Source organism: Microtus pennsylvanicus, chromosome 21, assembly GCF_037038515.1.
Source record: "Microtus pennsylvanicus isolate mMicPen1 chromosome 21, mMicPen1.hap1, whole genome shotgun sequence".
Lineage (NCBI taxonomy): Eukaryota > Metazoa > Chordata > Mammalia > Rodentia > Cricetidae > Microtus > Microtus pennsylvanicus.
This window is the reverse complement of record NC_134599.1, coordinates 18,408,020-18,433,618: the sequence shown is the minus strand read 5'-3', so window position 1 is coordinate 18,433,618 and position 25,599 is coordinate 18,408,020. Positions and strand designations below refer to the sequence as shown.

General features: G+C 48.6%; 2 protein-coding genes across 7 annotated transcripts; one reads left to right on the top strand and one right to left on the bottom strand.

The window, feature by feature from the left end:
* Nucleotides 1-67: 67 nt before the first annotated feature.
* Nucleotides 68-5,680, bottom strand: Atraid (all-trans retinoic acid induced differentiation factor). Of its 2 annotated transcripts, XM_075955564.1 has the most exons (7): nt 5,481-5,646; nt 4,716-4,834; nt 2,005-2,076; nt 1,740-1,811; nt 1,374-1,495; nt 560-657; nt 68-398 (listed from the first exon to the last, which is right to left on the bottom strand). In XM_075955564.1, exons 1-7 carry the CDS (start codon nt 5,577-5,579, stop codon nt 294-296), a joined length of 687 nt encoding a protein of 228 aa, XP_075811679.1. In that variant the 5' UTR covers nt 5,580-5,646; the 3' UTR covers nt 68-293. The 2 variants fall into 2 exon arrangements, with proteins under 2 accessions (XP_075811679.1, XP_075811678.1); XM_075955563.1 differs by lacking the exons at nt 68-398; nt 560-657 and adding an exon at nt 997-1,198 and having other exon boundaries at nt 1,322-1,495; nt 5,481-5,680.
* On the top strand, nt 5,181-17,474 carry Slc5a6 (solute carrier family 5 member 6). 5 transcript variants are annotated; one of them, XM_075955561.1, is made up of 18 exons: nt 5,181-5,485; nt 6,439-6,655; nt 9,755-9,825; nt 10,794-11,337; nt 11,598-11,663; nt 11,888-11,939; nt 12,495-12,562; nt 12,785-12,939; nt 13,164-13,304; nt 13,451-13,580; nt 14,011-14,099; nt 14,353-14,465; nt 14,702-14,769; nt 15,451-15,537; nt 15,671-15,852; nt 16,049-16,152; nt 16,369-16,484; nt 16,581-17,474. In XM_075955561.1, exons 4-18 carry the CDS (start codon nt 10,945-10,947, stop codon nt 16,725-16,727), a joined length of 1,911 nt encoding a protein of 636 aa, XP_075811676.1. In that variant the 5' UTR covers nt 5,181-5,485; nt 6,439-6,655; nt 9,755-9,825; nt 10,794-10,944; the 3' UTR covers nt 16,728-17,474. The 5 variants fall into 5 exon arrangements, with proteins under 5 accessions (XP_075811676.1, XP_075811673.1, XP_075811675.1 ...); XM_075955558.1 differs by lacking the exon at nt 5,181-5,485 and adding an exon at nt 5,707-6,062; XM_075955560.1 differs by lacking the exon at nt 5,181-5,485 and adding an exon at nt 5,711-5,908.
* The last annotated feature ends 8,125 nt before the right edge of the window (nt 17,475-25,599 follow it).

The following is a 25,599-nucleotide window of genomic DNA, read 5'->3' as shown; positions in this document are numbered from 1 at the left end:
AAAACCCTGGAGACCCGTGAAACCCGACCGTCCCAAACCAGCCCCTCAAGCAAGAAAGACGCGAAGGTATGGCGCTAGTCCCTAAAACAATGGGGGAAAAAAGTGTTTATTGTATCAATAATACAAACAAGTACTCGTCCACTCCTGAACCGAGGGTCCATCACTCCGAGGTGGTGCAATTTGACACCTTCCTTCATTATCAGTGTCCGCTTCGGCTTTGAGCAGGATCCGCCCCCTGGCCAGTCATGTTTGTCACGATCAGGGTGATCTCAGGTGAGCAGGAAGCCCTGTGTTCATGAAGCCTTGGCCTTTCGGCGCTGGGTTCCCCAAAGTAGAACAGAGATGGCTAGCGTGGTGGATCCCAGAATGCCAAAGAACATAAGTAGTGAAAAGGAACCCTGCGATTAGCAAACAAACAAACAGTCACAGCAGTATATGCAGGGTCACTTTCCGCCACCTAGTTTTTCTCCGCCATGCATCTCCTCATCTCGGCCTTGTCTCTTTCTGAGAGGTTCTTGCCAAATGCATCCCTCTGTTTCTAAAAGGTCCAGTTCCTTACCTGCCTCATACACTTGTATCCGTGAAAACCATCAGCACAAACGCACTGCGAAAGGCCAGGACCTTCTGGTGCACAAGATCCATTCTCAGGACACATTTCTGGGAGCCAGAGTAAAACAAGCGTCACTGGAGTCTAAGGCCATGTGACCCTGACAAGCCAGTCTCCCTGATCTCAGAAGCATGCTACGGGGAGGGGAGGGTATCACTGAATCTCATTAGGTATTTTCCTCAAATATCTGCTTAGATCTTTTAATTATTTCTAGGTCAAAAGTAGAGAAAAAAGCTGGGCATGGTGGCAGATGCCCAAATCCCAGCATTTGGGAGGCAGGGGCAGGCATATTTCTGTGAGTTGAAGGCCAGTTTGTTTACACAAGTTCCAGATCAGCTAGGAATATATACTCTGCTTCAGAAAATAAAAACAAAAACAAACAAAAAATAGAAGATCATAAATAATCAGACTGTAACACTAACAATAATAATTAAAACCTTGGGCTGGAGAAATGACTCAGCAGTTAAGAGCACTGGCTTCTCTTCCAGTGGTCCTGAGTTCAATTCCCAGCAACCACATGGTGGCTCACAACCATCTGTAATGAGATCTGGTGCCCTCTTCTGGTGTGCAGGCGTACATGCAGACAGAACACTGTATACATGATAAATAAATAAATCTTTAAAAAAATAATTAAAACCTTTATAGGGGAATAGAGAACTCCGAACAGAAAGGCACTTAGCATCTTTATTCTTCTAAAGCAGAGAATGACGTCACCTTAGAAAAACGGAAAAGGACTCGCCATTGAGATGGTCATTCCACAGCATACCTGGGCTTCCAGTGCTATTGCAAAGGTCCTTCTGCCCTTGGCAAATTTGCTTGTCCGTGAAAGAGGTAATACTTTCCCAGGCATTAATACCTCCAGGACAGGTGACATCTAGTGGTAATATCCTGAAGACAGCACACATGATCATAAACACACAGCCAAAGAGTTTAGGGTGTAGCTCAGTAGCAGAACAAACATTCACCAGCAACACACAGCGCACACACACACCTGTGCATATGAGCTCACTCAAGCATCTATGCACACACATACACACACACACACACACACACACACACACAGTAGCAACAGCAGCTCCGATGTTGACTAACAATTAAGATCTATGATTTCTCTTCCCAGTCTATTACTCACAGAGTCTGGAGCTGGGTAAAGCCACGGAAGGTGTTGGTCAAGTCTTCCTTGAGAGGATTTGTTTGAAGGTCTCTGCAAAGCACACAGTGTTAGTACTCTGCTGAGAACAGCATGCTATTAACACTTATACATGCTTTCCTGGGCTATTAGTCCAACCCTCACCCTCAGTTATACAGGTTTAGACGCTAATATTAATCTACCCTTTTTAAGAGTTATCTCCAAAGACTTTCCCATCACCATATTAGGAAAGTACCTAAATGCTTACATGATAACAGCAGTTGAAGCATGAAAAAAGTTTGGACCAGGATCCTTCAGGGAACAGTTCTGGAGATCTAGCCTGAAGAAACAAAGTGATTAGTGTAACTATGTCTCTTTTCCATGCCTAGCAAGGTTAGTATTTGTGCACACACCCCACTTAATCCAATACTGACAGAACAACACTATGTTCAGAACTATAAGAGAAGTACTATGGTAGGAGACATTGTAATCGTGTATTATCCAATCTAGTTAGCACTACTACATATGTCGACATTGTAATTTACCTAAAATTCAAATGCATTCTCACAAGAAAGACTACAAACAGGTAGGACATCGTGGCTCCTGTGCTGATCAGTTCTGATACGGAACATTGCAATCACAGTTCTAGCCAGTATAGCTATGCACTGTGCAAGTATTAGAAGAAACTTGGTGTTATTTTCTCCAGGGTTAGTAGCTCCTATCCTGTGAGCCTCAGACCCAGAGGCTTTTGTTGCCCTTGCTGGGGATTAAACCCAGGGTCTTGCGCGTGTGAGGCACTTGATCACCAAGCCACAGCCACAACCACCACACTACAGAGATTTTCTTTTGTTCTGACACAGGGTCTTACTCTGCATCCCAGGCTGGTCTCAACCTGTGACAATCCTCCTGCCTCAGCTTCTCAAATGCTGGGGTGAGAGACAAGAACCACAGAGCGCAGCATCCCCGTCAGCATTCCCATCGAGATGATTTCTTTTTCAGACAAGGTCTCAATGTAACCCAAGCTAGCCTCAAATTCACAAGGTAGCTAAAGGTGATCTTGGGTTTCTCTGTAATACCTGGCTGGCCTGGAACTTGCTCTGTAGATCAGGCTGGCCTTGCACAGCTTCCCGAGTGCTGGGTGGGATTAAAGGCTTGCTTCACTACCTCTTAGTCTACCTTGAATTCTTGATCCTCCTCCAAAGTGCTGAAATTACAAATACCAAGCCCAGCCACAGAGGTTTTAAATGAAAGAAAAAACAAAACAAAACAAAAAAAGCAAATCACTTAAGTTTTTCCCAATTATATTTCCTATCAGAGATTACTATAAACTTCTATACATTAAGAACTTCTAGCCTTTAGTCCCAGCACTCCAAAGCAAAGGGAGGCAAATCTCTAAATTCAAGGCCAGCCTGGTCTGCAGAATGAGTTCCAGGACAGCCAGGGCTATACAGAGAAGCCCTGTCTCAAAAAATCAACCAAACAAAAAAGAACTTCAACCATTATTTTCATTTACTGAGTGCCTATGAAGTACAAAATCCTAACATTATAAAATATATAACTTAGTTTCTGACCTGGTGGTGCAAGCTACCTGTAATCCTTGCTACTCAGGAAGCTGAGGCAGGAGGATCACAAGTTCAAGGTTATGTAGGCAATTCAGTGAGATTAAGTGTCAAAATGCTAAGTGCTGAAAGGAGTCAGTATGATGGCTTATCCGTAACCCCAGTACTTGGGAGGCTGATGCAGAAATGATGTGAGCTTGAGGTCATGCTGTGCTATACAGTAAGTACAGGGCTGTATAGGATGACCCTGTCCCAAAGAAAAGAAAAGCTAAACCAAAAAAAAAAAAGATAGCTTGTCTTGTCTAGCATGCACAATGCCCTGGACAGAGCTATATAGGAAGATCCTGTGCCAAAGAAAAGAAAAGGGGGCTGGAGAGATGGCTCAGAGGTTAAGAGCACTGGCTGCTCTTTCAGAGGTCCTGAGTTCAATTCCCAGCAACCACATGGTGGCTCACAACCATCTACAGATGAGGTCTGGTGCCCTCTCCTGGCATGCAAGCATACATGCAGGAGAATACTATATACATAATAAATAAATAAATTTTAAAAAAAAGAAAGAAAGAAAAGCTAAACCAAAAAAGGTAGCTTGGATAGCATGCACAAGGTCCTAGGCTCATTCCCTAGTGCCCAGAACAGCTATAACAAAAAGACAGAAGAAAACTAAGGACTGGAGAGATGGCTTAGCAGATAAGCGTGAGTACCGATCCTGCAGAGAACCGAGTTCAGTTCCTAGCGCCCATGTTGGACATCTCACAGCTGCCTATCCCTCCAGCTGCAGAGGACCCAAAGCCTCTGAACTCTTCCAGCACCTGCACTCAAGTGCATGCACCCAGACACACACACACAAAAATAAAAAAATTAAGAAAATTGTGCCAGGCCCACACCTTGAAAGCCAGCACTCGGGAGGCAGAGGCAGGTGTGAGTTCGAGGCCAGCCTGGTCTACAGAGCGAGTTCCAGGACAGGCTCCAGAGATACACAAAGAAACCCTGTCTAAAAAAAAGAAAAAAGAAAGAAAATTGTAAATGTATTTTAGTAAAAAATAATCCAAAGAGTTATAATAAAACTATTTTTAAGCCTAGCGGTGGTGGCAGAGGCAGGTGGATCTCTGTGAGTTCCAGGACAGCCAGAGCTTAACAGTGAAACCCTGTCTCAGAAACAAACAACAAAAACAAATAAACAAAAACAAAGCTATTTTTAAATGATGCCACACAAGTCTATAAAATGGCAAGAACTATTGTCATCGGGGGGGGGGATCTTTTACCTATCGAATAATACTACACCCAATTTAAACGTTTTACAATCAAGCATTAGACGTCTCCAGTTAGGTGCCGGTATTTATCCCCCAAAGTCAGTTAGGCAAGACAGTAGACTCGTCTGTGAACTTTTGTGAGTATCCAAGGATGTCTTCTCCTCCCTCACCCCAAGATGGTGCCCTTCTGATTCAGGCAGCATCGGGCTTGCATTGACTCCGATGTATTCTCACAGTAAACGGCTACTCTGGACGTGTTCTGCACACCTCCTGGACACTGGGTGCATATCTGTAGAAAAGAAAGAAACCTTATTAAGACTCCAGAAAGAAAAAGAATAAACAAGAATCAATAGTTAGTTGTCAGTACTCTCTCCAGAATTCCTACAACACAGAGCAGAAAGCTGGCTTTTATAAATAGAACCCATTTCTTCGGCTACCACAGGGCACCAAATCAGTGCACTATACAAGTCTACAAGTCTTTCACAAAAGAAGGTCCTCATCTAGAAGAATCATTACTTGACTATATTATGTCCTTTCCAGAGACTTCTCCACCTGACAGGCATGCTTTGGCAAGTGTTAAAGAGCTGCACGCGGGTACACAAAGTACTCAGTCATGCCATTGCAGCACGCACGGTATTCGTGCAAGGACAGCTGGCAGAGGAGCCGGGGACTCTAGAGTGGGAAGAACAATTTAAAGTTATTCAAAAAGCAAGGAGATCAAATTTCAAAGGTCTCTGAATGTGGGCAGGGCGAAGGTTCCAGTGGCCGGCGCTACGAGAGTACTCGGGAGCACGATCCCCGCTGGGACAGGGCTAGGGAATCTTCAAGGGAGAAATCTGAGCTTCGGCTGGGACAGCCACCGGCGAGCGAGCTCGACACAAGGCTGACGATCGGCAACCTTCTCAGCCGGATCTCAAACCAGCTTTCTTCTGTACCTCAGGTAGAGCCAGAGCCCTCTCCACGCCCACAGCCAGGAGCACGGTAGCAACCCAAGGTATCAAGCCCACAGAACTGCCTGGCTCGCGAGACGCCATTTTCCACTCCTTTCAACCTTCTTGACAGCTCGCGAGAGCCCAGCGCGAGGCCCCGCCCCCGCGCATCACGCCCCAGCCTTGGGGTGGGGCCTAATTTTGCAAACCCGGCCTCTCTGGGGCGTAGCCTAATCAGTCCTCGGCTGGCGCCGTGGGGCGTGGCATGGTTTGCCAGAGCGCTGCTGCTGCTCCCCGTCTTCTGGGCTCATGTCCGCGCTCCCCGGTGCCTGTTCCTGGCGGGCAGACCCACCCTCCCGCCATTCTTCCGGGAGCGCAGGCCTCCCCAGGCGCCGCTTAGTTGCTTGGAGTCTACTGCTTGCTTCCTCAGCACGGTGCGGACAACTGGGACTCTCCATCCGCCCTCAGTAAACATGGCGGCGCGGCGATCAGGGCGGGCGGGGGGGCGGGGTCCCGCTGTCACCAAGCCTGACGCTGCTCGAGCCGGGCTGGCCTGCGGGCCAGCTACCCACGTGTGGAATCGCGCAGGTGGGCTGGGCCGGGATGGGGGGGTTGGGTAGGGATTGGGCAGAGAGGCCGAGTTCAGTCGCCTTGGGACGCGAGAGGCGGAGCTGGGAGGGGCGGGGCGAGGCGAGGGGCGAGCCTCTCCGCGTGGGCTTTGGGGAAAGGTCTTAAATACTAGCGCAAAGTGGTGGGTTCGCCACGTGTGGAGAGGAGGGGAAAACTGAGTCGAAAAAGGGTATGGGTGATGGAGGAGCGGAGATCGGAGGGCGAAGGGCAAACGCTGGCAGGAGGACACGAGTCTGGGAACCCTTCACCTTAATGTTGCGTAGTTCCCCGGAGCCCGGGCAAGGTGGTGGGGCGGGAAAGACGCTTCCCTAACTCGTGTTCTTTGCCTTCCCAGGAAAAGAACAATGCTGGTTTCGGAAGGAACGAAGGAACTTTGGTAGTCCTGGCCGAATCACCGACGCAAGGCAAGGTAGCGCTTCTGCAGCGTAGTAGCAGCCGCAGGAGTCCTGTCTGGAAGGGCGCTGGGAGAAACCCGTCACACCAAAGGGCAGCTATTGCTTTTGATGAGGACACCTCAAGAGGTCACCAAAGACAGTTGGAGTTCATTTCAGGTAACCTGCCTGTTCCAGGTACCTGCCTGGAAGTCCTGAATTTACATTTATTAATATATTTAGCTGCTGAAATATTTTGTTCTGGTGAGAAACTATTTAGACCTTGAGGAATTTTAAACCCAAGACCCGTTTGTGGCCGTTGGCATTTGCATTTCAAAGGAGGAAGCCGGTGAGGATTTAGCCCTGTGGACCTGCACTTTACTAGCTTGTTCAGGTCCCCAGGACTTAAAAACCCACAAACCGCCAGATGACATGAGAATCCGACTTAGGGAAGTAGCTTGGCTTTCTTCTGGCTACCCCTCTGAGATAGACATGTCCATTGGTGTGTCTGTGGAGTGTTCAGAAGGCCACTGTTCTTTTCCTAGAATCGGATTGTGTGAACTGAAGCCCGTCACTGGATTGGCATTTTCCTGTCTGCTTAGTTTCTTCTTCCTCCATCCTCGAGGATTCTTGGTGTCTAATGCAAATAATTTGTCAGGAAGCTGGGTGGTGGTGGCGCACGCCTTTAATCCCACACTCCCAGAGGCAGTGGCAGGCAGATCTTTGTGAGTTCGAGGCCAGCCTGGACTACAAGAGCTAGTTCCAGGTCAGGCACCAAAGCTATACAGAAAAACCCTGTCTCGAAAAACAAAACAAAAACAAAATTTTCAGAAACTCCAGAAGTAGAGGGAACCAGTCAGTGTTTCTATTTTGAGATAGGGTCTCACTGTGTAGCACTGGTTGTCCTGAAACTCACAGAGCAACACCTGTCTCTGCCTCCTGTGTAGCTCTGACTGTCCTGTCTGACTCACTCTCTAGACCAGCCTGACGTCCAGCTCAGAGATCCGTCTGCCTCTGCCTGTCAAGTGCTGGAATTAAAGGTGTGCGCCACCACCTAGTCTAAGATGTTTTCATAGTAGTGACTGCTTGCCAAGGAGTGAGAAATCTCAAGGTGTTACAAAATACAAAGGCCCGGGGCATCCTTAGGTTAAACCAGCATGCCCTGTTGGGACTGTTGATCTAGAGAGTTGCATTGTGACATAGAACGTGTGGCCCAAGCTCAGACCCTTCTTTAACATGTGTGTAGTGCACCTTGTCAACCAGGCAGTGTCTGAATACAGTGTGGGAGAAGATGCCCTGATCTCCTGGTAGGCAGGATGTATTAATCTGTCACTAGATTGGTTGAAATCTATGCACTGTTCCATGACTGACTGACTACAGTTAGCACTTTGATCCTTTCTAGTCTTGGGAATAGTGAGGTTGGACCACGGTGAATTACCTGTGAACAGTTTCTTTACTGTTTTGTGCTCTGTGTATGTCTGTCCATGGGTACTAGTGAGAGGAGCCCAGAAGCGACAGAGCTGGAGTTAGCGGTAGTTTCAGGCTGTTACTATGGATGCTTGTATCCAAACTTGAGTCCTCTTCAGAGAAGTCAGAATCCCGAACCCCTGGACCATCTCACCAACCCCTACAATAGAGACTCAAGACCTGTTCTTTACTGGTTTTGTATAGAGATGCTGAGGGTGTTTCAGGTGAAATACCCTGTTGCTCACCATTGGAGGAGGCTTGAAGGAGGGTGTTTGAGTTTTAGAAGGTGGGGTCTCTAGCCTAGTGGCCTGTACTAGACAGGATATATAGTTATAGTTTATTTAGTGGCACATATTAGATAGGATATAGAGCTACAGTTTAGGAAAAGTCCCTTGTACCACCCTGCCTTAGGCTGCTCGAAGGTAGGAATTTAGCACCTAGAAGGTACTAGATAGGATCTGAGGTGTGACTGATTCTTCAGATGGGTCAAAAGTCTGTGAACCAGTGACAGGTGACATAGAGGCACTTTATTTACTCCTGGCTCAAAAGCAGGTTTCAGAGAACGTGAACTGTCATCGCGTAAGGCTATCTAAATATGCAGTATTCTCTAGTGTTACTTCCACACCGAGGAGGAGTGCTTTTTTGATTCTTGTCCCCCACCCCACCCCCACCCCCAGACAGTATTTCTCTGTAGCTTTTGGAGCCTGTCCTGGAACTAGCTCTTGCAGACTAGGCTGGCCTCGAACTCACAGAGATCTGCCTTCCTCTACCTCCCAGGTGCTGGGATTAAAGGTGTGCACCACTGCCCGGCCTGAGGAGTACTTCTAGAGGATTGCTTTTTGTTTATTTTGTGTTTGTTTCAATGTCCTGGAACTTGCTCTGTGATCAAGCTGACCTTCCCCCCCCCCCCCCCCCTTTATGGTGGAATTAAAGGTATGTGCCACCACTGCCCTGCTTAGGGATTGCTTTTCAAGACGAGAGGACAGACATTTGGGAGAGCAGGATGGATGAGGGATCTATAGGCCTGTGTTCTAATGTTGCGTCTGACAGTTACTTAGCTGTGTTTTAGGAGGGTTGCTTGAGAGGCCCAGGAGATAGTAGTAGGTCAAGGCTTGCCACCTAAGTGTGAAGACCAAGGAAGACACCTGGGTTTCCACATGCTCGCGAACTTGCTCACATGCACCCGTGCATACATAAACATAGAAAAAAGGAAAAGGTTATGGCCAGGGCAGCTGTGGCACACGCCTTTAATCCCAGCACTCAGGAGGCAGAGACAGGCCGATCTCTGTGAGTTTGAGGCCAGCCTGGTCTACAAGAGCTAGTTCTAGGACAGGCTCCAAAGCTACAGAGACACTCTGTCTCAAAACCACCTCCCCCCAAGAAAAAAAAAAAGAAAAGGTTACTTGAATGTCTGGATCTTTAATGCTTCTGTGTGAAGTGGGGGCGCTGTAAGAGTGGCTGACTTGGAATAGTGTGATCCCATCTTTGTTCTTTTAAAGATTGTGGCATATTATTAGAATGGTGATTGTGTGTGAGAGAAAGTTAGAAAAGTAACTTTCCCGTTTTCTAGGCAACTCCTTTCTAACTCTGCTAGAACACAGGGTGCCAAGAGCGATTTAGCCTGAGAGCCTAATCCAGCTAAGAATGCTGCTGAATGTGAGCTCTCTGCTCTCTAGTCTGGATCTGTTAGAGTTGAGCCGGGACATAGGGTGATATGGGCCATTTCGGGGCACAGTGCTTGGTTCCCTGAAGAGCCCGGAACAGATAGCAACAAATGCATTCCTCTGACCCCAATTGTTGCTCTTTCCTCAGCTCCTTACAGAATCAGGGCCTCTACCTCAGTGCCGCTCCAGGCAGCTCTGCCTCAGAGATTGCTTCTCCAGGTATGTGTCTGAGCCCAGCATCATGTATATGGGTGTCTTGTCTGTGTGCCTGTCTGCTCCACAAGTGTACCTGGTGCCCACAGAAGCAATCAGAGGGCATCACACCCCCTGGAACTAGAGTAATAGATGACTGTGAACTTCCATGTGGATGCTGAGACTAGAACGTGGGTTCTCCACAAGAGCAAGTACTCTTAACCACTGACCGTCCCTCTGGCCCCGTCTGTCTCACTTTTTAATTTTATCACTCAGACCAGATCCACCCTTGATGGGTGTGTCTAGCAGGAGCTTAGGCCCGACAGGTAGGTTTCTCTAGTGATACCGGGGATGCTAATAAAGAGATACAACTGGGCTGTGCTGGCACATGCCTTTAATCCCGAAAGAGAAAGGGGTACAGAGTAGTGAGCCTTCTGTTCTGAATGGGGCTGGAGATATCAGAGAGGTGAGCTCGGTGGGCTGAGCTGCGGAGGGGGGAGGTGTTGTTCGGAGAACGACACCTCTGGGTCTCTGGGTCATGAGAAGTGGAACTGAGGCCAAGGAGAATAGGGGAAACCCTGCTGTCATTGGTTTCCCATTTCTTCCCTGCTGGGCTGTGGCGCCAGGCTGGGCTCTGCTGGCTCAATACTTTGTAGTGACTGGGTCTGTGCCCGCAAATGGAGGCAGGGATTATATGAAGAATATTAGGCTAGAGTTGATTTTTATTTTAGTACTCGGGTGGAGACCCAAAAAGGTCTTGAATTTCATAACTGTACATGCAAAGGTCCTGGCCAAGTTACTGTCTCCTGTGTCTCACTCTGCTGCTTCCTCCCTCCTCCCCTCCCTCCCTAACCTCTAGCAAACCCGCCTGTACCTTGTAGGCATTCACCACTGTGCTGGCTGGCTAGTCTGAGTCTGGCCATGACATGTCAGCAGCCTGTGGGTGGGCAGCCATGAGGGCAGGGTAGGCTTAACTAAGAGATGGATTCTTCCAGTTGCTCTTGGACCGTGTCACTGCCTGGAAGAGGAATGCTGTGAAACTGAGCCAGGAACCAACTCAGAGCCATTCGCCTATACGTGCTCGGTCGGTGAACTGACAGCTCTGAGCCCAGGAATACCAAGTCCTGGAAAACGGGCACAGAGAGGATGAGTATGGGGGAGAGCACCTCAGCTCCCTTCCACACAACCTCAGACACCAGCAGGGTTATTTCCTCCTTTTCTGTCGTGGACTATGTGGTGTTTGGCCTGTTGCTCCTTCTCTCCCTCATCATTGGGCTCTATCATGCTTGCCGTGGATGGGGCCGTCATACTGTTGGTGAGTTGCTGCTGGCAGACCGCAAAATGGGCTGCCTTCCCGTGGCACTGTCCCTGCTGGCCACCTTCCAGTCAGCAGTAGCCATCCTGGGGGCACCAGCTGAGATCTACCGATTCGGAACCCAGTATTGGTTCCTGGGATGCTCCTACTTCCTGGGACTTCTGATCCCTGCTCACATCTTCATCCCAGTCTTCTACCGCCTGCATCTTACCAGTGCCTATGAGGTAAACAGGAAAGGCATGGAGAAGGGGATGGGTACCTAAGATTGTGACTCGGGCTCCACCAAAGAATGACTGCCCCAAGTAGCTCTTCTTCCTGGGGGAGGGGGTTGGAGAGTGCCGTGCCCAGAGGGTCCAGAGTATATGTTCTGCATATTTCCTTGTGTTACTAGGCCTCTTGAGGAAAGAGGTTATGTATTGTGAGGGTTGGAGTCATGAAATGCCATGCCTTAAAAGGCACATAAATTCTTTGTACTTGTATCTAGTACCTGGAGCTCCGCTTCAATAAAGTAGTGAGGATCCTTGGAACTGTGACCTTCATCTTTCAGATGGTAGGTGGGCCTGGGGCAGGGGAGGGGCTGAACTCAGGCCTTCAGAGTTGCCATTAAAATTCCTGTGAGTCACTAGTTGGTCAAGTCCCTGATGGCATCCTGTCCAGTGCCACTGTAGATATGACAGGTTTTGGGAGGCATTAGAGGGAAGTAAGCCCAAGCCTTGGGGACACTGTCTTTCCCCCCGCGTCTCTTCCCCTTCACACCCTTCCCATCTCCCACAGGTGATCTACATGGGCGTCGCTCTCTATGCACCATCCTTGGCCCTCAATGCAGGTGAGGAGTCATGGTCCCTGATTCCGGCCTTGGCAGACTGGAGAAATGCCGTTAGGAGGGGCGGGGGGGGTAGTGTGCTAGAGAGAACTAATTCATGGACAGGGCTCTTGGTCTCTACGAGGGGCAGACGGAGACTTCTTTCACCTCGGTCGAAAGCTGATCAAACATTACCAGGCCACACCTGAACTGGTTAATCGGCATTTCGGTGGAGCTCTGAAAATGTTTTTCCTCGTGTTGAGAAATGATTTGTTTCCCCTCTAATGACTAATTGCTTCCATGTTGTGATGGGTTTTCTTTGTTTTTTGTTGTTGTTGTTGTTGTTTTTGTTTTGTTTTTGAGACAAAGTCCCTATGTAGTCCTGGCTGTCCTGGCACTCTGCTGTATAGAGCACACTAGACTCCCAGAGATCTACCTGTCTCTGCCTCCCAGAATGCTGGGATTAAAGTCATGTGACAACCCCAGCTGGCTCCTCTCTATGATTTGAGTAGCTATCCTCACCAGGACTGCTCTGGAAAACCTACCAGAGGTAGGATTGTGACGTTTATCTGTTTTCAGTGACAGGATTTGATCTTTGGCTGTCGGTCCTGGCCCTCGGAATTGTCTGCAACATCTACACTGCACTGGTAATTACAGTTAACCTGGGTGACAGTGGGAAGATGGGAGAAGGAAAAGAAGGGCCAGCGTAAAGAGATACAGGAAATGGGATGCAGTTCCAGGGTGAGGCGGAGAAGGTGGAGTCACTAACAGTTTAAGGGGTTATATGCAAGGGCTTTCTTGGTAGTGTGATGTCCACCCTCTCCTGTTGATTTGGCATTTGTGACGGATGTGATATTTTTTTCTTGTAGGGTGGGCTCAAGGCTGTCATTTGGACAGATGTGTTCCAAACGCTGGTCATGTTCCTAGGGCAGCTGGTGGTTATCATTGTAGGCTCGGCCAGAGTGGGCGGCTTGGGTCATGTATGGAACGTGTCTTCCCAGTATGGCCGCATCTCTGGGATTGAGTAAGTCTGTGCTTCCTTGATTGGTACCTGTAGCGTCTACGGACTGAGTCCATTTCAGCCTGGTCTCGGGCCTTTAGTAAGCAGAGAGAAAGCTGGCAGCACCATAGGCAGACATCCCATACTGCAGAGGGAGAAAGTGATCATGGGTGTAGAGGCCTGGACGTTGCCTGGATGCACACCTGAGATGAGGTGGCTGTGGCGGTGACCGGGTATCTCTGTTGCAGGCTGGATCCCGACCCCTTTGTGCGTCATACTTTCTGGACTTTGGCCTTTGGGGGGGTTTTCATGATGCTGTCCTTGTATGGAGTGAATCAGGCTCAGGTGCAGCGCTACCTCAGCTCCCGCTCAGAGAAAGCTGCTATTCTGTGAGTGCGGGGATGGGGTCCCTGGGAGCAGTGGGGTGGGATAAGATTCAGAGTGCCTTCCCTTTTGTTGGGGGCTTTCTGGAGGTTCAGGAGGGCATGTCTAACAGTGTCTGTTATCTCTGTCTTCTGGCACTGATCTTTTGCAGTTCCTGCTATGCGGTGTTCCCCTGCCAACAAGTGTCCCTGTGCATGAGCTCCCTCATTGGTCTGGTCATGTTTGCCTATTATAAGAAATATACTATGAGCCCCCAGCAAGAGCAAGCAGCACCTGACCAGGTGAGAGGGCCTCTCTGCCTCTCTGTCTCCATCCTGTGCTCATGCGAAGCCAGTCTGGATCCCTAAATTAAAACCTTTGTGGCTAAATTGAAAAAAAAAATAGATGACTATTTTTTTCCATCCTGAGATCCCAGCTGTCTAGTGTCAGACTCCAGTCCTGAGCAGATCTAATCAGTGCCCACCCATCTAATGGGTGGGCAGCCAGCCAGCCTTCACTGGAAACTGCTGCATGTCTGCTCTCATCTAAGCTTCCCAACAACCTCCTTCTGTAGCAGACGGGCTTGGTGTGTGAGGCAGCATGCTGTGGTCACACTGGCCATCAGTGGCGGGCTGGGTGGGCTATGGAGTTTGCTCTTCCGAGCCCCTTTTCCTCCCTGCTCGAGGAAGATGCGCCCAGGCTTCTCTCTGAGTGTGTCTGCTCTCCTTGCAGCTAGTGCTCTATTTCGTCATGGACCTCCTGAAGGACATGCCGGGGCTGCCTGGGCTCTTTGTCGCCTGCCTCTTCAGTGGATCCCTCAGGTACTGCTGCAGTGCCCCTGCTGGACCAGTCCCATCTGTTTTGGATGGCCTCTCCCAGAGCAGGCTTCAGTTGACAGTGTCAGTCACCTAGGTGAACACACCTACACTCCATCAGAAGCGTCTTGCTTTCCAAACCCCTCTGAAGTAGTCTGGGCTCCACATCAATGGGTGGTTTCCTACCCTCTGTGGAGTCCTTAGTTCTGCCTCCTTTGGCTCTCGGACCTGACACAGCTCGTCTTTTCCTCCTCTGCAGCACCATATCATCCGCATTCAATTCACTGGCAACTGTCACCATGGAGGACCTAATTCAGCCTTGGTTCCCTGAGATGACTGAAACCCGGGCCATCCTGCTTTCCCGAAGCCTTGGTAGGCTTATTCTTCCGTGTATCTTAAGTCTTGTTCGTTTTGAGATACACCCTGGTCACTGTCATCAGTTACGGATGATTGCCTCTCTAACTCTGTCCTGGCCTCAGCACAGCCATCATGTATGGCTTTCAGGGGAGAGCAGCGGGCCCTGGGACTACTACAGAGTGGTAGTTTGGTTGGAGTGTGTTATCCCTCTACTCGCTGACTCACATTGCCTCCCCTCTGCGTCTTCCCAGCCTTTGCCTATGGACTGATTTGCCTGGGAATGGCCTATATTTCCTCTCATCTGGGATCAGTGCTCCAGGTAATGCCTCAAGAGGAAGAAGCTCTCAGCAGGGATGGGGGGATATGTTTGAACTAGGAAATGAAGACAGCTATTCTGAGAGTAATGGAATGTGCCTTTAAAAACGACTACATTTAAGCTGGACGTGGTGGCACACACCTTGAATCCCAGCACTTGGGAAGCAGAGGCAGGTGGACGGCTCTCTTGAGTACAAGGTTAGCCTGGTCTATGGAGAACAGTCAGGGCTACATAAAGAAGCTCTGTCAACCCCCCCCCAAAAAAAGGAAGAGAGAAATACATTTATTCATTTATTGTATGTGGATACTTGCATGCCAGTGCTCAAGTGGGGGTCAGAGGACAGTTTTTGGAAGTTGGTTCTCTCCTTGTGCTGTGTGGGTCCTGAACATGGAACTCGTTGTCAGCGTTGGCAGCAAGCACCTTTATCCCCTGAGCCATCTCACCAGTCCCATACGTTGTCCTTGGATAGATGGCCTTTAACTAAGAACAGACTCTCAAGTGAGCAAAAGCCCAGCATCATTCCTAGGATATTGTTGGCCCAGAGAGACCTAGAGCTCAGCCTCAGCCCGAAGTGCATCACCACAGCCGTTCCCTCCCTGAAGAAACCAACAGCTGATGATTGACAGGACATTGAGGCTGAAGTCTCTGAGCCTGTGCTTTCTTTTCTCCTTCCATCAACTCCAGGCAGCACTCAGCATCTTTGGCATGGTTGGAGGACCACTGCTGGGACTTTTCTGCCTGGGGATGTTCTTCCCGTGTGCCAACCCTCTTGTGAGTGACACCTGGCTTCCCAGATATGCATGTGGATGGAACTGGACTGTTGGGGCGCTCAGCAGTTCTGGGGACTGGTATGGAGGTTTGTGGTGGGCCTTGTGACAAGAGAGTTGGCTGTGTCTCTGGGCAGGGTGCCATCGTAGGCCTGTTGACTGGACTCACCATGGCCTTCTGGATCGGCATTGGGAGCATAGTGAGCAGGATGAGCTCTTCCGTGGCGTCCCCTCCCGTTAATGGGTCCAGCTCCTTCCTGCCCAGCAACTGGACCATCACCACTATGACTACTCTGATGCCTTCTACCACCCTGTCCAAGTGAGGCGTGGCTTGCTCTCGTTCTCCTTGGGTGTGAAGCTCAGTTTTGAGGGATTTCATGGGGGCCTTGCTGAGGGATGGGTTACCATAAGCTATAAGCAGGGTTAGGTTGAGTTCTGAGACCTTGTAGTTCGGGGGGGCTTGAAGTGCCTCCAGAATGCCCTGCCGAATGCTTGTCCTCACCCTCTCACCCTAGGCCCACAGGACTGCAGCGGTTCTACTCCCTGTCCTATTTATGGTACAGTGCGCACAACTCCACCACTGTCATTGTCGTGGGCCTGATTGTCAGTCTGCTCACCGGTGAGGGCGTGGAACACAGCAAAATGAGGGGCTGAGGGGGACTTTTCGGTCTGGGGAAGGTGGGACCCTGCCCTTGGGATACTGAGTGTCAGTAACAGCTGGTCTCCCCTGCTGACATCAGAATGGGCTGGAGGACTGGGACCTTGGTGCAGGGACAGCAGAGTGTGCTGCTCTAAGGTTCTCTGAAGGGCTCTTGACAAGCACCTTTGCCTTTAGGGGGAATGCGGGGCCGGACCCTGAACCCCGGCACCATTTATCCAGTGTTGCCAAAGCTCCTCTCACTCCTGCCCTTATCCTGCCAGAAGCGGCTTCGCTGGAGAAGCTACAGCCAGGTGAGATCCATTGTTATGTGAAGCCTTTCCCCATTGTCGTGCCTGCCGTGCTCCCTCTGCCCTTGTCTACCATCACCTGCACTCCCTGTCCTCCAGGATGTCCCTGTGGTCCCCCCCCTGTTTCCAGAGAAGATGAGGAATGGAGTGCTGCAGGACAGCAGGGATAAGGAGAGGATGGCTGAGGACGGCCTCGTCCACCAGCCGTGCAGCCCGACCTACATCGTCCAGGAGACCTCCCTGTGACAGTCTGTCCACCCTGCAGGACAGCAGCCACAGCCCGCTCACAGTGCAGTGTGTTCTGCAGGGGCGGGCCAGTGACCTAGCACACAACAAAGGACCTTGTTCACGCCTCCATGGACGCCGCTGCATGCAAGGGCTAGACACGGTTTTTCCTTATCCCTTGCCAATCCTACCTTTAGGATCAGGTTTAGGGGTACAGAATTACGTCGCGAGTGGGGAAATAAATGAATCCACAGAGAAAAGGATGACTTTTGATTGAGTATGACCAGAGTCCTTTGGGGTGGCTAGGGATAATATTTCTTATAACCACCCTGGGGCCTGATTTGGCAAGATTGACCAGCCCCACCTTAAGCATGAAATTCTTGGCTACCTTTTGATTCCCTCCCTCTCAAGTCATCTTGGGTTATCTCAGCCGTTTGTGGGTACCCGAAAGTGATTTCAGGTTTTCTGTAACACTCAAGCCCCCTCACAGTCTTACCTGCCTACCTCAGTTCTTTAGAGGGAGGCTTTGGTGTCCTGGGACTCGGACAGTTGTGTAACATCTGCTTTGTAGAGGGGGCGAGTTTTTACATCACAGGCCTCACCCCTCCTCAGGTGGTACCTAAGAGACGGTGTCCTCGCCGGGTTCCTTCTGCGGCGTGCTATCCTCTGAACTCTGAAGCCAGGCCACCCTGGTGTCACTGCGCCGGTTTCATTTTGGAGTTTCCTCATGCATTTGTTCCTAGGGAATAAAATAGCTGTTAGACCTAGTGTCTGGCCTCTGTGTTCCTTCAGGTAACCCCCTGTACCCTGGAGAAGATAAGATCTCTGTAGATGTCTCCTCTTCTGAGACAGGACTTGGACCTCAGTCTCTGCAGGTGGCCGCTGGGGGAGGGGAGGGGCACAGTTAGGCTTAACTGTTTCCTGAAGTAGCTCATCACATCACTTGCTACCTCAGTTCTTCAAAAGAACTGTTTTGAGATTTTTTTTGCCGTTGAGACAAGAGAAAGAATGTTAAGGAGAAATAATACTGACTTGTATAATGAAGACTATTAATACTGCCCATGTCTCCAGTACTTGGTCTCCTCCCCTACTTGGCCCCATCGTGCTGTTCCGAGCTGTGTATAAGTTCTCAGGCCTCAATAGAAACATGGGGCCAGCCGGGCGGTGGTGGCGCACGCCTTTAATCCCAGCACTTGGGAGGCAGAGACAGGCGGATCTCTGTGAGTTCGAAACCAACCTGGTCTACAAGAGCTAGTTCCAGGACAGCCTCCAAAGCCACAGAGAAACCCTGTCTTGAAAAAAAAAAAAAAAAAGAAGAAACATGGGGCCAGTCAGATCTGAGGGCTCAGCCATAGCCCAATTGCTCTCCCATATCCCATGCAGCTCAAGGTAGGACATTATGTGTCTCAGTATCCACCCCAAGTTTTGTTTAAGGAAGTACACGGTTTTTTGCTTGCTTGGTTTGTTTTTGAGGCAGAGTTTCTCTGTGTAACAGTCCTAGCTGTCCTGGAAATAGCTCTTGTAGACCAGGCTGGCCTCAAACTCAAAAAGATCCACCTGTCTCTGCTTCCCGAGTACTGGGATTAAAGACATGCGCCACCACCGCCCAGCCAAGGAAGTACGGTCTTAGGCCAGTGAGAAGGTTGTGAATCCTCTGAGTTTGATCCCTGGGACATGCATGATAGAAAACTGAATCCTGGAAATGGTCCTAGGATCCCCAGGAGATCCCATGGCTTGTGCACACACAATTTTAAGAAACAAACCGCAGTGGAACACATATGTCAGAACACGGGGGACATGAAGATCACAAGGTAGGCCATATCTCAAAACAGGAACTAGGTCTCGTTGCCTCAGCATCCCAGGAAAACCGGGCTATAGATGTAAGACTTTGTGAGCCATCCTTCACACCCTTTCTGCTGCTATCCCAGCCAGCATCGTGGAGGGAGAAACAAGGCTTATGCCCAAACAGACCCCAGTGGATGATAAATCTTGTGTTCTTACAGAGGACTTGGGTTCAGTTCCCAGCACCCACATGATGGCTCATGACCATCTATAACTCCAGTTCTGGGGGATCTGATAATCCTTTCTTCTGACCTCTGGGTACACATACATGCAGGAAAAATACACAAAAAAAAAACCTAGAGATTTAAAAAGGAAAGAAAAACATGCATTTGAGTAAGGGTTAGCAATGTAGGTCTGTAAGAAAATGGAGAAAGTAGAGAAGGCTGCAGAGAATGTTCAGAATAACAGGCCAAGTATGTTTAGGATTTTGGCTGATATCCAAGAAAAAATGAGAAAAGGAAAGGTTATGTTTTTGAGTTAGAATTCTAAGCAACAGGCAGGCTTAGTGAAGATCTGTAAAAGCTTCTGAGGTCTTGAGGGGCATCATCACATTGAGGGCATAATGCTCACCTCCTTGTCAGGTAAATCAGCTCTTGTGAGGGATCTCCTGGTCAGGTGTGTAGATGGAGGCTTTTCTCTTTCCTTCCTCATCCCACAGCCATTTCCAAATAATCACTCAGAGGCTTAATATTACTTATCAGTGCTTGGCCAATGGCTCAGACTTAACCAGCTAACTCTTACAGTAAATCAACCCAATTTTCTTGTCCTTTGCCACGTGGTTTGTGGCTTGTTGCCTTGGTTTTTACTTGTCTTGCTCCCTGAGTGGGAGCAGACTCCCAGACTGCCCTGCTTCTCCTGTACCTCTGCTTGGATTTCCCACCTGGCTCTATCCTGCCTTGCCATATAGGCCAAAGTAGCTTTATCAAACAATGATAACACCATATTTACAGAGTATAGAAAGACCATCCCACAGCTCAGGTGACAAGACCAGTTAGATTAACTTAAAATGGGGGACAGGGCTAGAGAGATGACTGAGAGGTTAAGAGCACTGGCTGCTCCATCTCCATCAGAGGCCCTGGATTCAATGCACAGCAACCATGTGGTGGCTCACAACCATCTGTAATGAGATCTGGTGCCCTCTTCTAGCCTGTAGGCAGAACACTGTATACATAATAAATCTTTAAAAAATTAAGAGAGGGGACAATATAATATAGCCTTGTAAACAGGGCAGATTGGAATGTCTATTTTTAAAAGGTTATTTTTAAGCTTTACTTTTTTATTTTCTGTTTTCTTCAAGACAGGATTTTGTGGGTAGCCTTGGGTGTCCTGGAACTAGCTTTGTAGATCAGGCTGGCCTCCAATTCACAGAGATCCACCTACCTCTATCTCCCAAGTGCCAGGATTAAAGGCGTGCGTCACCACTGCTTAGCTAAACTTTTATCTGTATGAATGTACTGTATGCATGCCTGGTGCCCAGCAATTAGAACAGGGCATCAGATCTGGAACTGGAGCTACAGATGATCCTCGAGGGTGCTCAAAGATCAGCCTTTCCAGTAACAAGTGCTCTTAACCACTGAGCCATCTCAGCCCCCATTCTATTCTTTTTGACCCTTAGTGGACTTCAGGGTAAACCCTGACACTTCCACCTTCCTCTCATATAGCATCTTTTTATAATTTACTTTTATTTTATGTGCATTGGTGTTTTGCCTGCATGCTTGTCTGTATGAGGTGGTCAGACCTTGGAGTTACAGACAGGACAGTTGTAAGCTGCCACATGAGTGCTGGGAATTGAACCCAGGTCCTCTGGAAGAGCAGTCAGTGCTCTTAAGTGCTGCCATCTCCCCAGCCCTCATATAGCATCTTAAATCTTAAGGAGGGGAAATGCTTACCATCAGTGACCTCCAAATCTTTTAATGCCCATCTAGCTACTTAACATTCCTCTTAGGAGTTAAGACCTTAAAATCACTTAGAAGACAGGCATCAAGTCAACTGGCTACTTCCTGCCAAAATGAAACACAGAAAACTTAAGGGTCTCCACTCTTGGTAACTTTCAGGCATTGGAGGAAGATCAGACTCACAGATGGAGCTAGGCTACCAGAGTGCCGACCAACGAGGAAGACGTGTGATGAGGAGGCAACTTAGACCTCACTTTAACTCCTTCGGCTCCTAGGTCCCTGGTTCCTTTGTTGTTTTTGAGGCAGGTTTTCACTATGTGGCCGAGGCTGTCCTGAAGCTCACTCTGTCGACCAGGCTGGCCTTGAACTCACAAAGATCTGCCTGTCTCTGTCTTCTGAGTGCTGGCCCCAAGCCTACATGTTTTAAAACAAAAACAAAACAAAAAGCTTAAGCCCAGAGGTGGTGGTGCAAGTCTTTAATCTTTGATAATACAGAGCGAGTTCCAGGACAGCCAGGGCTACACAGAAAAACCCCCGTCTCAAACAAACAAAAACAAATAAGTTGTTCTATGGGAGTTCTAGTGGGGATTTAAAATCACTAGGGGTATGCCTCTAAAGGGAATTGTGGGACTCCAGCTCATGCCCTGTCTTTGGTTCCTGTTCTGCGAGTTGAGCAGTTTGCTCCCGTGCTGCAGCTTCCTCACCATAGCTGAAGCACCAGACTTTCCTCTTATAAAATGATTATTTAGGGTGATGTATTGCTTCAGCACACAAGACAAATGCGCTGGAGCAGAGGCTGGGGATGACTTAGATTCCTGTCTGGGTGGGGGGACCCAACATGATGAGTCTCATAGTGACAAGCCAGTGGGTGAAGTCAGCTCTCTATCAGAATAGGATGGGATTTAACTTACTTTTCCTTTCTGTTCCTCTCAAGACGCTTGTGGACAGCCATTGATTTCTTTTATAAATGGTACTGATCCTCAGGGAGATGGGGGCAAGACCTTTGGATTTAGGAATTCTCAAGATTTTATTACCAGTCACAAAACGGATGTGCGCTGTGCTGTATGAGTCCCTTGGGGTCACAATGATTCAGGAGGGGTCAGCCTTTCGTGGACAGTCCGTATATAGCAACTTTGTGGCTGGGCAGTGGTGGCACACACCTTTAATCCCAACACTCGGGAGGCAGAGGCAGGCGGATCTCTGTGAGTTCGAGACCAGCCTGGTCTACAAGAGCTAGTTCCAGGACAGCTAGGACTATTACACAGGGAAACCCTGTCTCGAAAAACAAAACAAAAAGAAAGAAAAGAAAAACCAAAATAATAATACTAATAAATCTATAACTTTAAAAATAATCATCAGCTGCATGATGAGTTGAGGCCAGTTTGGACTGCATGAGACTCTTGTAAAAAAAAAAAGGCAAATGTCATGGCAGTGAATTGGTGAATTGGAAGAGGGGATGCTGGTATATGCTATGTCTACATACATATAGAAATGAACAGCGGTGGAAACAACACACTTGTTATTGGCACAGTAGCACTCCAGCTACAATAAGCACCTTATGCCCAGATCTTTGGTCTCTAAATACCACTGAGCACTAAAAAGGAAACAAAAAAACCCCAAAACTGGGCATGTTGGTATGTGCTTTTAATCCCAGCACTCAGGAGGCAGAAGCAGGAAGATCTCTGGGAGTTCTAGGTCAGCCTGGTCTACAGAGTGAGTTCCAGGACAGTCAGTATTACAAAGAGGGACACTGTCTCAAAATTAAAAAGAAAATTGAAGGAAAACTAAAAGCAACAGTGACTTGGGGAACTAGGTCATGTTAGGGCTGGAGGCAAAGTGCAAGCTGTGCCAGGGATTTCTTAGGCAAGAAAGCCAAATATTTCTCAATAAATGAGAAGATCATCTCAAAGGAACATAAGAGCCAACTGGCAAAATCTGGGGCAATCTAAGCCTTAAAATGATAGGACTTAGGGCTGGGTACTGGAGTTATAGGCGTTTGTGAGTCATGTGGGTGCTGGAAATCAAACCTTGGTCCTCAGCAAGAGTAGCCTCTGCTCTTAACGGCTGAGCCATCTCTCCAGCCCAAGATGACTTTTTTTGTTTTGTTTTGTTCTTTTGTTTTTGTTTTTCGAGACAGGTTTTTCTCTGTCCTAGTTGTCCTGAAACTAGCTCTGTAGACCAGGCTGGCCTTGAACTCACTGAGATCCACCTGCCTGTGCCTCCCAAGTGCTGGGATTAAAGACGCGTGCCACCACTGCCGGGCAATGACTTACTTTTTGAAATATATTAATTTTGATCTTTATTTTATATGTATACAAGCATTTCTACTAGTCTGTGAATGAAAAGAAATAAAAAGGAAAGGACATGGGGAGAGCATAGCCAGAGGCAGGGACAAGTCTCAGAAAGTCCAGAATGAACATGACCAGACTAAGCTGAGCCATGTGGGAACAGGGGGAAGGGAAGGGAGAGAGAAAGAGAGGATGGAGGTACAGCAGCTAGGAGGCCAAAGGTACAAAAAAGGTGGGTACCTGAAAATGTCTGGATTATATAGGAAAGAGCAGCCCAGGAGAGTTCAGGGTGGGGGTGGGATATGCTTGCCATACCCTGTAACAGGTGGGGACTGAGGGATTTTGGGAGAACCTTGCAGGCCAGGTCTGCTTTGATATGTTAAATAGGCACCTCAGTTTCATCCTGGGTTTGAAACTTAACAGTCAGTATGTACATCACGTGCACGCAGATGCCCACAGAGGCCAGAAGAGGGCATCCCCTGATGTGCATTTTAGAAACTCAAACCAGGTCCCCTACAAGAGCACCAAGCATTGTGAACTGGTGAGCCTTCTCTCCAGCCCCAGGCCATGCTGGTCAGTCAGTGCAGTCTAGAGTTCTAGCTTGGTTAAGCCTGTACTATCTCAAGTCATGCATCCCTGTGTCGGCTTTCGTTTGGTGGCCCTTTGGGCTGTGTGGGCTCTCTACCTGTGATCCACCACTCCTTTCTCTCTCCTGTTTTCTGCCCCAACTCCTGCATCTTCCCTTCTCCCTTATAACAAGAACAGCCTTTCTCCTTACACGCCATGAATCTATCCCCGCTGACCTGCCCTTGGGTAAGTTTTGAGAATCATTTCTCTTTCTGATCCTCTGCCAGACTGACTTCCCAGAAACCCCAGGGCTGCCTGGAGAGTCTGATGACCAAACTGTTGGGGGATACCTCCTTTTGTAACAGGGCCCTAGACCTTAGTAGGCTCCCAAACCGTAGCACAACTGACTCCATGATGGAAGTACCATCCAGGCTGTAAAACTCAGCACGTAGACAGCACCACCTGCCAAAACTAAAACAAAGACCTAATCCATCAAAGTCCATAGCTTTGGCAAAGCCTCTAAATGTACTAACCTTGCTTTTTGGCTTCTGCAGTTCTGCTTCTGACCAACTGTTCTTGTTAACTGAAGTGAGTCAAACCAGAATTATTTTTTCTTTCTTTCTCTCTCTCTCTCTCTCTCTCTCTCTCTCTCTCTCTCTCTCTCTCTCTCTCTCTCTCTCTCTCTCTCTTGTGCTTACATGTTTACCCAGAGAAAGGCTCAGGGCTACACTGGGATCCTGAACATCCAGTGCAGTCACTGGCTGACTAATAAAGACTTTTTTATTGTCTCAAATCCTTGTCCATGTCCTACTCTGGTGCACACCCCATAACACCTTCGGTCTATTTTCTTTTGGAAAGGATCTTTCTTCACCTCTCCAAAGCTATGGGCCTAGAGACTTTCTACTATAATATGGCCTGGCTACAGTACCTCTCGACAACAGCTGGGCAGTGTGTTTCAGTTCCCCATTCAGATGGATTTTACATTAACACAATGGAATGTGGTCCACAGGTTTCCCGCATTCAAGCTTTACTCTTCCTCTACTTCGGCCTTGCTCCCTTGTCTTCCCTTTGTCTTCTGTCTCTCCTTCCAGGTCCTCTGCATTAAACCTCTCTCATCTGCCTCTAATCCCAGCATTCGGGAGACAGACGCAGGCGGCTCTCTGTGAGTTCGAGGCCAGCCTGGTCTACAGAGCTAGTTCCAGGACAGGCTCCAAAGCTATACAGAGAAACGCTGTCTCGAAAAACAAGCAAAACAAACAAACAAACAAAAAAAAAACTAAGAAGCCTAGCCAATCAAATAAAACTGTGAGGTCAGACCCTAGCCAATGGGGACAAGACAGTCACCATCTGAGTTAGAACAAAAACCAAGTGCACTTCTTTTTTTTTTTTTTTTGGTTTTTTTTTTTTTTTTTGGTTTTTCGAGACAGGGTTTCTCTGTGGCTTTGGAGCCTGTCCTGGAACTCGCTCTTGTAGACCAGGCTGGTCTTGAACTCACAGAGATCTGCCTGCCTCTGCCTCCCGAGTGCTGGGATTAAAGGCGCGCCACCACTGCCCGGCTTTCTTTTGTTTTTTTAAGGTTTTTCAAGACTGGGTTTCTCTGTAGCTTTGGAACCTGTCCTGGAACTCGCTCTTATAGACCAACCAGGCTGGTCTCGAACTCACAGAGACCTGCCTGCCTCTGCCTCCCAAATGCTGGGATTCCAGGTGTGCACCACCACCTCAGCTCAAGTGCACTTCTTGTCCTCCAGTCTGTGTCCTCTCATCTGAGCACACCCTCCTGGTAACGCTGTTGCTCTGTCCACAAACTTCAGCTAGGGTGGTGCTCTCTGACTTTGTGACCCTGCACTTATTCCTAACAATTTAGGGGGCTTCTCTGGGATCCTAGCTCACGAGAGGGAGTGACTCCTCCCAGGGGGCAACTCATCCTACCAGCTTGTTTTTTCCTTTGGAGGCCCAAGGGCTCGCTGGGCCTCTGGCATTCTCAAGCTCAAGATTGCAGTGTTTGGAAGTCTCTGACAACGGAGGGAGGGCTGAGCCAAGGAAATGGCTGTGATCACCAGGAATGCTCTGTGCACAAGCCAAAGGTAAGAGATGCTGTGGGAACAGCGAAGTATCCCATTGGTTGTTGAGCCACACTGGGGCTTGACTGTGTCTTGACAAGTGCAGGAAACCTCCATTCAAAGGGAGCTGAAAAGCAATAAACAAGGATGGGGAAATAGCCTATGTAAAAAGAGCTCCAAAAACAAACAACAACAAAAGCTCCATTAAAGTCTGGGGTTAGCTCTTTAGTTTAATAGAAAG